Below are 12,835 nucleotides of genomic sequence, written 5' to 3' on the forward strand. Positions count from 1 at the left end.
TGTGGAAATAGAGTTGCTGCAGATGTAATTAGATGTGTAGGGAGGTGTAGGTGTAGGGAGGCTCCTGTTCAATAGGATTGGTGTCCTAATGAGAGGGAAAAATGGGCATGGACATGCACACGGGGGGAGCCTCCTGTGAAGCCTAGAGTTCAGTGACCATGAGCCAGAACCATTAGAAGTGAGAAGCTAGAGGAATCCTTCCTCCTGCCTTCAGGGCTCTGCTATTACCTTGATCTTGGACTGGAGGCAATACATTTCTGTTGTTTGAGCCATTCTGTTTGTGGTCCTCTGTGAGGACAGTTCTAGCAAACTAACGCAGCCACTGTCAGCCTGCATTTGTAAAGATGCCCCAGAATGGCAGCTAAGACTGACCAGACTGAGATTCACTGCAGCAGGGGCTGTGGTCATCACTGTCTTGCTGGGCACAGCACAGAGCCTAGCCAAAGCAGTAGCTTGTCAAGACTTGGTAAACTGAGTGTTTTTAAATAACTTGACACATTTTTATGCATGCGCACCCATATATCACCTCCCAAAGGCTCCATTTCTAAACACCACAGTGGGTTAAGTTTCTACTCTCTTAATACCTCACAATGGGGATCAAATTTCAACACACAAACCCCTAGGGGACACACTCAGGCCATATCCAAACCATGAGTATCCCAGTCATATCCCAATGTCATTACTACCCAGATCAAGATTCAGAACATTTCCAGCACCCCAGATGTTCCTTCTGTGGCCCCCGCAGGGTAAGCACTCATATGACTTGTATCCCCAACCATTGGTTTTGCCTCTTCTTTAACTTCCAGAAAATGGAATGATACACTAGACTCTTTTTACATCTGGTTTCTTCTTCCTGGTGTTCAGACTAGTGTTTCTTGCTAAACACAGCTATAATCCATGCTCTTTCTGTTGATACACATGCACACAAATATGCCACAATTTATTTGCTAATTCTATCACCGATGGACATTTGGGTCATTTCTAATTTGAGGATTTTAAAAAATATTTATTTAGTTGTAGATGAAAACACAGTATCTTTATTTACTTTTATGTGGTGTGAGGATTGAATCTAGTGCCTCACACGTCCAAGGCAAGCACTTTACATCTGAGCTACAGCCCAGGCCCCCAATTTGGGGATCTTATAAAAAAGCTACTCTCAACATTCTTGCATATGTCTTTTGTTAAACATATGTCTTAATTTCTCGGAGCAGAATTACTGGGTCATAGAGTAAGCATGTGTTTTACTTTAGTCGAAATTGCCAAATAGTTTTCTAAAGGGGCTGAACCAATTTACACTGCCCCACCCCCACCTCAGTAATACATGAGAATCCCACTTCCTCCACATCTCGATGTTGTTTTCTTTGGGGTTTCAGCCATTCTATTGGGTGTGTAATGGCATCTCACTGTGGTTTTAATTTGCATTGCCGTGACAGGTAAGATTGACGAGCGCCTTTGCATATACCTGTGGTCCATTGGTGCTTGTTTGAGTCTTTTGTCTATTTTAAAATATTAGGCCATTTATCTTTTTCTTATTGAATTGAGTTTCTTTATATGTCCTGGATAGGAGTCTTTTAATAAAGTCTTATCTCACCAAAAATTTTATAGACACACTCACACCAATGATCACTTCAAACAGCTAATGTCAGGGTGGGGGTGTAGCTCAGCGGTGGAGCACTTGCCTGGCATGTGCAAGACCCTGGGTGAGATCCCAGTAACTGCCAACAAATAAACAAACAAACAAACAAACAACAATAGACAGAAGAAAAGTTAGTTCTTTTGGCCCTTTTAATGAAATAGAAGCAAATTTTTAATTTTAGAAAATGATCCCATATGACAATAATACGCGACACAGTTATTTCATATGTGTAGAGTGGGGCTGGGCTCAGAAGACCCAGCCTGATTTTCTCAAGCTTGAGCAGAGCATTGGATCTGGCCTGGGTTCCACAACAGCCTTCAGGTCAGTTTGGTTGAGTGGGATGACATCGCCGAGGCTCACTGTTTCTTCTTCCCCCCAAATGGACTGACGGTGGATTTGCATCAGCCTGTGGACCAGAGTTTGGGGAAGCCCCAGAGACGCTGGGAGAAGCAGGCCCATCTGGCTGGTTTCCAGCACTAGGCTCCCACACTCAGCTGGATACTCACTGTTTACCATGCCTCTGCCATGTAGCAGGCTTGGGGACCCACAGGTGGTTAGCACACCAGCCTCATCCTGAGGGAGCCTCAGTCAAGGAGAAGAGTTAGCTAATGGAGCAAAGAACCTCGATATGAACTGCTAAGTGCAGCAAGAGGCAGCGTTGGCCAGGACATTACCAGAGGGTGGCTGGGAGCTTCCAACTCTGCCTGGAGGTTCCCAGCTCTAGATGGGTCCCAGGGATGTCTCCACAGTGGAGCTGATGTCATCTGACCTGTGCCCTGATGGATGAGCAGGCAGAAGGTCATCCCAGGCAGGGGGCTCGATGCAGGGCTTCCCAGGGAGCGACAGCCTTATAGCTGGAGTGTAGGGTGTGTCAGGGGACAGGGCAGGAGAGTGAGGGGTAGCCCTAGGGGTGGCCCCATGCACAAAGAACTGAGCCTTCCCTTCCTCAGCTTCCAGGGGGTCCTGGTGCCTGGAATTGTGGGTCCAGGCCTTTCCATGCACAAGACTCTGTTTCTGCTCCTTGCCCATAAGGACAACTGTCTACAGAGCGGGCTGCCTGGCCTCTAGTGGGCAATCTGTCCCCTTCCCTTACCTGAGACTCCTTCTCTAACAAAGAGTGACCTCCGGTTCCATATTGCTTTTCTTCTGGAATTGGGATCTGGATGGGCAGGAGATGAAGGAAAATGGTTCCCCCTTCCTGCCCAGATTTCTGGGCCTGGTGGGGAAAAGCCAGGCAGGAGGTCTTACAGTAAGGTTGCCATGACCACAGTTGGGTCATATCTTATTGGGGTCCAGCCCACCCAGGCCCTGGGGGCTGCTCTGAAGGGCCTACCTGAGGGTCTGAGCTTGCTTGAGAAAACCTCTGGCCTTGGTGACTTCCTGGGCCAGTTTCCTTAAGTCATCGCCTTCAAACAGTGGCAAGGTAGGATCCTTGGAAAGGAGAAACGAGGGTGAAGTTTCATCCACTGAAATGACTAGATGGGACCTGAAGACACAAAATCTCAGCAGATGTTGAGAGCAAATTTCCGACCTGGGCAGGAAATCCTGTGGGCCTCAGCTTGTATGTCTCCCAGGACAGGAAGCTCACCATCTACCAGGACAGTTATTCTGCACATGGGACACTTTGAAATAAGATGTCTGAGAGGCGGGGGGGGCGGGGGGTAAGCCAAGGAGCTCTCTGAACCTCAGTGAGGGTGGTGCTTCTCTGGACCCAGGGGACAGAATGGGTATATAGTGCTTGTCTCACTGCTGATCATCCAGTAAAATCTCTTTGGCTCTCTCTCCCCATTTCTCCTCATAAAACAGAGCTTCACAGCCATGCTTTAAAAAATGGTAGTAACTGAAATTCCAGAGAGCCTAGCCCTAAAACACAGTGTCTTCACAATTAACAAGGTCTAAGAGAGACACAAAGCTGTCCCCTTGCCTGGCAGTAGTGGCGGAGGACTCTCACTCTGAGCAGAAATTATTCACCGAGAACCTGCTCGATCCTGTCAATCATTTTCCTATGTGACAGAGACCCCTGGGTGAATATTCATTACTTTTACCAACTTGTCCTGTCCTGGGTATTATTTGTCATATCTGTCCCTAGAAGAATGACCTGAACCAAGGACTCATGGGAGGTCACCCAAACTTTGGAAATTGTGTCGTGTTCTGGGAAAGTCACCTTTCATCTCTAAAAAGAGATTTTTAACTTCTGATTGGTGGTCTTACTTAATTTCCACCCCCTCTCCCTCACCCTCGGCCGAAAGGTTATCGGCAACAACAACACGTTCCTTAAAAGATTTAGATAAGTTTGCCACTTTTCTATCAAATTGGAAGAGGACTACTGGAACTCAACTCAGTAATTTGTCACTTAGTAGATAATCTATGACTTCTCTAGCTCTCCTGCTGAACAGCTGTCTGTGTTTCAATGAACTGAGCACCAGAAGACAGAGCCACAGGAATTAAACACCGAGGCTCAGAGCAAGGTGTCTTGGGCTCCAACTTCACCCCTTCCTCCGTCTTCCTCTGACGAGCTGACTGAGCCTGTCCGTTCATGTAGGTGGGGGTAACAGTAGTTTGGGGCTCATCTAAGTGGGTATTAATATTAAGTAATTAATATAATCAATAGAGATCAGCTATAGAAAGCAATATACCTGCACATAGTAAGTGCTCAGCAAACGTAAACTGACTGATTCCTAATAACTCCCCCCACAGCCTGCTTCTCTCCCGGCCTTGAGGGGTGTCTGCTTAAAAGGCGAACTGCAGGGAAACACTACCACTTCAAGTCAACCTTTTGCCTTGCACGGGAAGCAGAGATCTGAGAGGGAAACTCTTCTGGCCCACGGACATCTTACCGGGCGGTTGAAACAGACCTTGCACTTGGCACTTTACCTTTTCATGGACGAAGCCTCTCGTGAGCAGGCCGCGGATCCCACGGAGGGCGTCCTCACCAACGGGGCAGTGATAGCGTCCCCCAGTGAGGGCAGCCAGCTTCCTCAGGAACTCCACAGCTGCTCTAGGGAAGGAAGAGAGGCCTGGGGGCTGGCAGAGGTCGGGGAGGCCTGCCGAGGCCCCCGGAGAGCGCAAGTCTGTGTGTGGCTTAGGGGGAGGCCGCCTGGCAGCGGGCCTGGACTGTGCCTCTGGGACCACCGTGAGCCTCACCAAGTGCAGTTTCCCAACCCGTGGCCGCTTGTCACCACGGAGCCTGGCCTCCCTCAAAGCCCACGGCCAGCACGCTCTTTACTGGACATCTCTCCAGTGCCTACTGTGTGGCAAGCCATAGATCCCATGGCTTAGGCACAGAGGGGAGATCTAAGGGAGCCCCCAGAGTAGGTGAGGGGTTCAGGACTCCTCCCTCCAACAGGAAGCCCCGGGAGGGCACCAAGCTCAGCTCAGGCCTCGCTGCCCACCTGTCTGTGCAGTTCAAGGAAATGGTGTGCACCTTCACGTCTCTCTCCTTCTGGAGTCTGTAGACAGCCTTCAGAACAAAACTGCAGCTTGTGTCTGGCTTCCCGTCGGTAAGGAGGTACAATCCTTGCACATCTTGAAAACTGAATGCTTTCTGACAGACCACAGAAAGGCTGTCACCAGAAAAGACAAAAACCACTTGCCTGACAGTGGCCTCTGCTGCTCCCAAGGAAAATGTGTCTGATGGATGCCCATGACATGTCCATTAAAACCGAGACCCTCCCCACCCCCCTTCAGCCTCAGACAGACCCAGGAAGCTGCTGAGGTTTAGGAGGCCCACTTCCTAGCTGGTTGACCTCAAGCATGTCACTTAACCTCTCTGAACCTCTGTGTCTTCATCTCAAAGCCAGAAAGTCTGAGTTGTTGGGAAGATGAAATAGAGTGCCGCTTCGTAAACCCCAAAGCAAAGCACAATATCAGTGGAGTGGGTGATGGAGTTTCTGTTTTGCCACAGGGTCAGGGTCCAGGGTGGCACTTGCCATCAATGCTTGCAAGACCGAGGTGCTCCCGTGAGCTTGCAGGTGGGTTACCCACTGCATAGCCTTGTGACACGCAGCATCGGTGGTCTCCACCAGAGTGTCCTGCCATGGCTGTAGGCCCTCTGCAAAGCTGAGCAGGTTGAAACTGAGGAGGAGAAAAGAAGAGATGGAGAACAGAGAGAGAGGAGAGAGACATGCATGAGCACAGGCCAGTCCATGCGGAGTTCCAGGGAAGTCACCTCCAATGTGAGATGTTCACTGAAGACCCCTACCAATGAGCCGTGGGCCCCCTGAGAATGATAGTCCACAGACTGAAGATTCTAGATGAAGATAGGAACTGTTTTAAATCCCAACTCAGTCACTCAAGGGTTGCAATCGTGGGCAAATTACTTAAACTCTCTTGAGTCCTAGTTTCCTTTTCTGTAAAATAGCCACTCTTTGTAAGGTCATTGTGAGAACTGACAAAATCATGAACTTAAAGTACCTGCACCCCCCCCACACACACACACACAAAAAGTGATTGACGAATGTTCACTCTTATTAATAGTAAGGCACGAATGAGTTCCAGCCTAGGACCAGAGTCAGCGGTAGAGTGCTTGCCTAGCATGAACCAGGCCCTGGGTTCAATCTCCAGAACCACAAAGGAAAAAAAAAAAAAGCAAGTTCAGCTGAAAATCATAGTTCAAGGCCACATGGTGGTGATTTTGACTATGCTTGCCACTGTCCTGAGCCTGAGATGAGATGCTAAAAGTTGCTTTCTTTCTGCAGCAGAACAGAATAGTACTCTTTCCTGTCTGGTAAGCTACTTACAAGAGACCTTCTGGAACCTCCAGGACTGTTGGAACCCAGGAGGGTGCATGGGTAGGCAGGGAGGCCCTAGGAGCCCCCTTTCACCTTCCAGAGCCCTTGCCACCCACAGTCCTGCTTCCCACCTGTCACAGTGCTTCCGCAGCTGCTCCCAAATCAGCAGAATCAGCTCTGTCTTCATCTGCTGAAGGTAGGGGCCCATGGACCCCGACGTGTCCAGCAGGACACACACTTTGCTCTCCAAGATGGTGCCAAACAGCCGGCGGCTTCCTGCCCAGAGATGAGTGGGGCTCAGGCAGGGAAGGATTGGGGGGGGGGTCTCACCTCCTGGGTGGTTTTCCTCACTCTATCTATCAAGTGTAAAGTCTTGCAAAACCATTGCCTGCCTGGTAAGTGGTCTCAAGTCCCTCCACTGGGAGATGACCTTGTGGTGTTATTGGCTGGGTCAGAGCCATCTGTTCAAGCACAGAGCCAGTCGGCGATCTGGGCTTTGGAAGATCAAGATTTCAGCTCTGGCTTTGCCTGTGATAACTCATCAAAATGATTATAATGTCCCAGAGCTTGAGATTCCTCATCCCTAAAATTATGAGATTAGGTGAAATAGTGTCACAGTATTGTCTGGGGCTGGAAATGATGCTGGAGACCATGTGGCCATTCAATTGGTCAATAGAAAAGAACCCAGCACAGTGCAAAGTCGACAAGAGAGGGTCCCTGCCCTCATGGAGCTTACAGTCAGTGAAGGAAGACAAAATTTGAGCAATTACAACTCTGCTTTCAGCCCAATGGGAACCAAGGCCCAGGATCACCCAGCCCGCAGCGGCTGAGCCGGTTTTATCTCCTCTTGTCTACACTTCAACCTCTAACCCTGGTCCTCGCGTCTCCACAAGGCTAAATGGAGGGGACACAAGGAGACCCAACAAGCAGACAAGGTGCCCAGCATTCTCTGGGACCTCACTGGAGCTGCAGGAGAAACTGAAAAACTGCTACAAAACAGACCAGCTGTTCTCCAGGAAAAGGTGGACAGGGCGGCTGGACCTGGTGCCCTGGAGCCTCCGGGACTCATCTGGATGTTCTCTGGCAATGCTCATGTCAGAGGGAGAAGAGGGGAGAAGGGGAAGCCATGAGGACATCGAGTCAGCTGGTCAGCCCATGAGGGACCTCCCCCTACAAATGGCCGGCTGATCCCCTTAGGAACCAGACAGTGGTAGCAGCTCAAGCTACCAAGCCATTCTGTCTTTACCCCATGGATCTATCTAACCCTGCCTCCGTATCCATCTCCACTACCACTACTCTTCGCCAGCTACCTTAATCTTCTTCCTGGGCTACAGCTAGGTTGTCCTCATTCTATTCTATTCCCTCAATAATTCATTTTGTAAACTGAGGGTAGTGGCGTGGCACGCGCCTGCAATCCCAGAGGCTTGGAAGGCTGAGGCCAGAGAATCTCAAGTTCAAAGCCAGCCTCAGAAACTTAGTGAGACCTGTCTCAAAATGAAAAATAAAAAGGGCTACAGATTTGGTTCCGTGGTTGAGGGCCCCTGGGTTCAATCCTTGGTACCCCCACCAACAACAACAAAAAAATTCATTTTACAGCAACCAGAGGAAATATTGCAAATGCTGATCACTTTTCCCTCATGTAAAATATTTTAATGGCTCCCCATTGCTGTTAATAATTGTCACACACTGTGCCATAGCTGAGTCTCTGTTGGATGGCATCCTCTGGATCTCACCCAGCCACCCTGACTTCTTTCCTTCAGTCTCTGTACTGAGCATCTTCTCTCCTGCCCAGCACCTCTGTGTTTTCCTTTCCTGCCCGCTTAACCTGTGAGATTTCAGCTACATACCCCCTCCTTGGGGAAGCCTCCCTTTGACCTTCCTATGCAGGCCAAATGTCCCTTCTCTTCCTACACCTGTCACAGTTGTGACTTGTTTGTGGCTCTTGGATGAACATCTGTCTCCTCCTACAGGCTTTATAAGTTCAGGAATCACTTTGGCTTCTACCCACCCCCAGTGCCTAGCAGAAGAAAAACTTATTGGTTGAATGAATGAATGAAGCACCCACTGCCTGGTATGTACTGCAGTGTGAGTGTTCAGGTGTGCACCTGTGCAGGAGGCAGGGGATGTGTACTATAAAAGAAGTCGCTGACTCTGGTCTGCACATGCACTCCAGTGACCACTGTGAGGTGGGAATGGGAGAGGCCCACCTCCTCTGCTCCACCCCAGCCTTTGCCCTGAAGTGATAACTGGACCCTGTGCTCCCCCCAGCTATTCCCTCACACTCTCATCACCCTCTAATAAAACAGTGTGTTCCATTGTGATCAACAATTCCCAAACATCTGTCAAGCATACAGTTTTGTGTGTTTAAAATCTTGTTTCCTTTTGTTAAACTGCTAGGATCATGATTCTGTAGAGGAGTGGGAGTGTTGGGGGAGAATTTTCCAGCAAATGCAGCAACTGTAAAGTCACTGCCACATTGCTGCCGAGGGACTGTCTAGAGGAGGTTCTGCTGCAGAGGATTGGACCTAATGAATTTACATGGGGTCCCGCGTGGACCACACAGGCTGCCTGTAGGATCTCTACATAAGTCTCAGTTCTTCTATTATTTCTTCTAGGTCCCTCCAGGCCCCAAAGCCTAAATCCCCTCCTGTCTGGTTCTGGCTGCCTACTCAGCCTCCTGCCCTTGATGCTTGGGGTGGTTTCTTTCTTCCCAGCTGGCCCTCCTCTGGGACGTGAGCCTGGCTCTTTGGCTTTGTTATTCTGGGCCTCTTATGGCCTGTCCTCTGCCCTGATGCCATCTAGCACCTTGTCTGATCTCTGAGCCCAGAACTCATACCGTACCTGAATGACCCTCCTGGCTTAATCCCTTGACCTGACAGTTGGTGAGGGTCTTGGAAGGACAGATCCTGTGGTGCCTGGAGTGAACCTTCCACCTCCCTTCATGCCCCTCCACCCCGCAGGACAGGGGCCAGGCTCACCGGACAGCAGCCACTGCAGCCTCTGGACGTAGCACCTCATCACTTTCTCCAAGCATGAGATGTATGCTTCCATCTCTCTGTGCGTCCACTGAATGTGCTTCACCACTCCCTAGATTAAGGTAAACAGAGCAGATACCCACCCCCCACCAGCTACTCTCATCACCCCCTAAAACAGTGTGTTCCATTGTGATCAACAATTCCCAAAACATCTGTCAAGCATACAGTTTTGTTTGTCTAAAATCTTGTTTCCGTCTGTTAAACTACTGGATTTCTGGTTCTACAGAGGAGTGTGGGGGGGGGATTAAGATAATGGTTCCATGCAATTATTATAATAATGGTGGGGTGAGAAGTCCATCAACTTCAAACTGAAGGACGACCTTGGAGAGAGAGGGAGCTGTACTCTGGGACAACCCTGAGCTTTTCCAGTGGATAATTTCAAATTTTGAGGCTATTTTTAGTTCCCTCGAAAATGTGGTAGAAAAGGGCTGGGAGGGAGATGATTAGATTTTCATTTTGTACTAAATTTACTTGTTCCACTGTCAAAGCCATGGGGAAACTCTTCCTCCAAAGAGAAAACAGAGATGAGAACCCCTTGCCTCTTGTCATAAGCCCTGTGCACTTCTACCTAGCAGAGCCAGCAACAGCACTAGGGGTACCATGTTGGTTTGGTGAGTACTCCAGCCACAATCTTATGCTCTTGTTTTTGTTTTTTGTTTTGTTTTTGGTACCGGGGATTAAACTCAGGGGCACTCGACTGCTGAGTCATATTCCCCAGGGTTCTCACTGAGTTGCTTAGTGCCTCGATTTTGCTGAGGCTGGCTTTGAACTCGTGATCCTCCTGCCTCAGCCTCCCCAGCAGCTGGGATGACAGGCGTGCGCCACAGCGACTAGCATTCTTGTTTTTAATTTTCTCTACAATGAGGCCCTCTATCCTAGAGTGTCATCTCAGGCCTGCTGGGGGCTTGACTTTTCTTCCAACAGGACTCTGTATCTCCTATCGGTTGAGGGCAGTGCCTCTTTGTGGGGAGGGGCTCTTAGAAGCAGGAATAGAAGCCAGGTGCCCTGATCTACCATTTGCACCTGAGAAGAGGCAAGGAGCTGTGAGAGGAAAGCCAACAACCAAAAAACTCGGCCTTACATCGATCTCTATGCTGGGGAGGACACTGCAGTGTTTGGCCGATGTTGATCTCTGCATGAACTTCTGTTGGGTACAGTGGGGACCCATGTACCTGGAGAGCTCCATCTTCAGTTTTCTCAGTCCATAATTTGCTATCCACTTTAGAATAAAAGAAAGGACTATTGTCTAGGCAATTCGGGATAACTGAGTGATTGTCCAACTCATCTGTTGAAACCTCATGTTTGAAATCTGTTTCATATTGGAAAAGTGGGGTTCCCAGGTCCTCATGGATTATCCTTCATATGCAAACTCTTTCCCCATTTCCAGGGGAAAGAGATGCACAAAAAAAATGGGGAACAAGAAGCTAAATTTATTGAGCACCTAATTCATCTTTCATCTAGAAGACATGGTTGCTTCCCCAACATCCATATTCAACACTCCATCACAAAATTTGAATGGAAAGCTCTAATTGGCCTAAAGTTCAGACTCTAAACCAATCAGGATAATCTCTGTTTTCTTGTCACAATGAGAGGTGCCAGAATGGGCAGGTTCAAAGCAATCAGAGCATGGCATCCAGGATCAGCCCAATCAGAACCAAGCTCCGACTTTTGTTGAATGGTTGTGGGAAGAAAGATGTTCTATCTCCTGGATATGAACAGGAAGGGGGATTTCTGTTGCTTGCATCCAAAAGGATCCTACTCTAATAAGTACTTTGATTCACATGAAATACACTTTAATCAATCCTCACATCAATCTTATTAGACAGATACAATTGTGTTCATTTTGCAAACATAGCCATCGAATGCAGCTATACGACTTCCCCAAGGTCACCTAACTAGGAAGCAACAGATCCAGATTTTTAAATGAGCTATATTTAGCCTATATCCCATTTGCCACAGTAAAGAGTCATTCTTAGTTTGCCATCTTTTCTAAGTTTGCCCACTCTCCTGGAAGGAATGGTTGCTGGAAGAAATTGTCTAGAGGGCATGTCCTGGTCTAGACAACGTCATACCTCTTGGCTGGAGCAAACTGTATCCTTTCTGGGCAACTCAATAGATGAGTTGATGGATTTTATAGCCCTTCTTTGAGGGTACTTCTTGTACATCGAGCCTAGGAGAAACAGAGCAAGTCACCTTGTGTACCTCTCTCTTCTTTCCTGCCCCCGCTGGTCCCTCTCTCATGTCAATTTCTCTGCCTGTCAGGTGGGTTATAAGTTTCCTTACTGCGATCTGCTGGAGGGATGGGAAGGGGGGCTATTCAGTGGACTAGGGTAATGCTGCTCAGGACCTCCCTTCTCCAGGTCCCAATGGATTACTACTCAGATGGGCACCATTTCACAGAAGCCCATCCGGCTGGCCTAGGGGAATCTTCTCCATCTCTTTCCCCATCAGCTTCACAGCTAAGACAGTTGCCCGCTCAAACCCAAGAATCTGGGGAGAGCTCATCTTCAATAATGACTTAGCTCATTCTCTGGGCAGTGCCAGGACTTGGCATATCTATTTCCTTGGGCAACAGACAGACCTGCTCCTGAGGCACCACAGAGCTAGCAGGTCCTAGGGAGTTGGAGGGGTCTCCTTCCCACGGGGCTTCCTGTGCCCTAACAGTTCCCATGGGGCCAGGGGGCTGTTCAGACACCTGTGTGGCCTCCGACTTACCCACGTTGTTCCCTGTCTCTGTATAGAATAGTGAGAGAGTGGGCTCTGATGCCCTGGACTTGGGCTTCCTCCTCCAGTCTGTCGCCTCTTTTTTCCTGGGCTGGGCTACGGGGAGAGGGCATTGGCTCGTTGGTTGGGGCGGCCTCGTGGGTTGCTGTGATAAAGCTATACAGTGTGGTTTGGAGACGGCTCACCTTCGTCTATACTCTACACTTGGACATGGGGCTCTGGGACGGCTCTGAGGTACCTCTTGTCCCCCCGCTAGGTCTCCTGTCTTCCCCTGGATTGATAATAGTTAAAGCTGGGGTCACTGAGTCCTGATATCCCCAGGAATGGTGCTTAACGCTGTGTGGACCTGTGTCATTTCATCCTCCCAGTCCCCCAGGTGCAGATGAGCTCAACAGGACGCAGAGCTAGTAAGAAGTAGAGGAAAGACCCCAGCCTGGTCTTACTGACTCTAGAACCCTGCCCTAAGCTGCTCTGGTATACCTTTGACCTTGGAATTAAGACACTGTTTTAGGTTAATGAGCTGAGGACTTTCATTAACATTGTGATTAGCTGGCACAGCATGAGCCCCTCTGTCACTAAAATGAGTTGATAAAGAGACTACAGCTTAGGACTGACTCTTACAGGCTTTGCATGGGGCCATCTTGGCAGACGGTGGGTACATGCTCAAGACTCACTAATCATTTAGTTACTATCTACCCCCAGCCGGCCCA

General features: G+C 49.1%; 1 protein-coding gene across 7 annotated transcripts in view; it reads right to left on the minus strand.

Moving 5' to 3' along the window:
* Window positions 1-1,767: 1,767 nt before the first annotated feature.
* The window catches only part of Vwa3a (von Willebrand factor A domain containing 3A), a 48,018-nt gene continuing 36,950 nt past the window's right edge, over window positions 1,768-12,835 (minus strand). For 3 of the 7 annotated variants that reach the window (XM_078024242.1, XM_078024239.1, XM_078024243.1), the window contains 10 exons: window positions 12,117-12,221; window positions 11,474-11,571; window positions 10,483-10,620; window positions 9,345-9,453; window positions 6,498-6,642; window positions 5,566-5,710; window positions 5,029-5,180; window positions 4,511-4,634; window positions 2,970-3,067; window positions 1,768-2,795 (listed from right to left, as the gene is read on the minus strand). In XM_078024242.1, coding sequence (XP_077880368.1) covers window positions 2,744-2,795; window positions 2,970-3,067; window positions 4,511-4,634; window positions 5,029-5,180; window positions 5,566-5,710; window positions 6,498-6,642; window positions 9,345-9,453; window positions 10,483-10,620; window positions 11,474-11,571; window positions 12,117-12,221 — 1,166 coding nt within the window. In that variant the 3' untranslated portion in view covers window positions 1,768-2,743. Of the gene's footprint in view, window positions 2,796-2,969; window positions 3,068-4,510; window positions 4,635-5,028; window positions 5,181-5,565; window positions 5,711-6,497; window positions 6,643-9,344; window positions 9,454-10,482; window positions 10,621-11,473; window positions 11,572-12,116; window positions 12,222-12,835 lie in introns of those variants that run through there. The other 4 variants (XM_078024241.1, XM_078024240.1, XR_013427004.1 and 1 more) reach the window with 4 other exon arrangements.

Source organism: Ictidomys tridecemlineatus, chromosome 10 (assembly GCF_052094955.1).
Source record: "Ictidomys tridecemlineatus isolate mIctTri1 chromosome 10, mIctTri1.hap1, whole genome shotgun sequence".
Taxonomy (NCBI): domain Eukaryota; kingdom Metazoa; phylum Chordata; class Mammalia; order Rodentia; family Sciuridae; genus Ictidomys; species Ictidomys tridecemlineatus.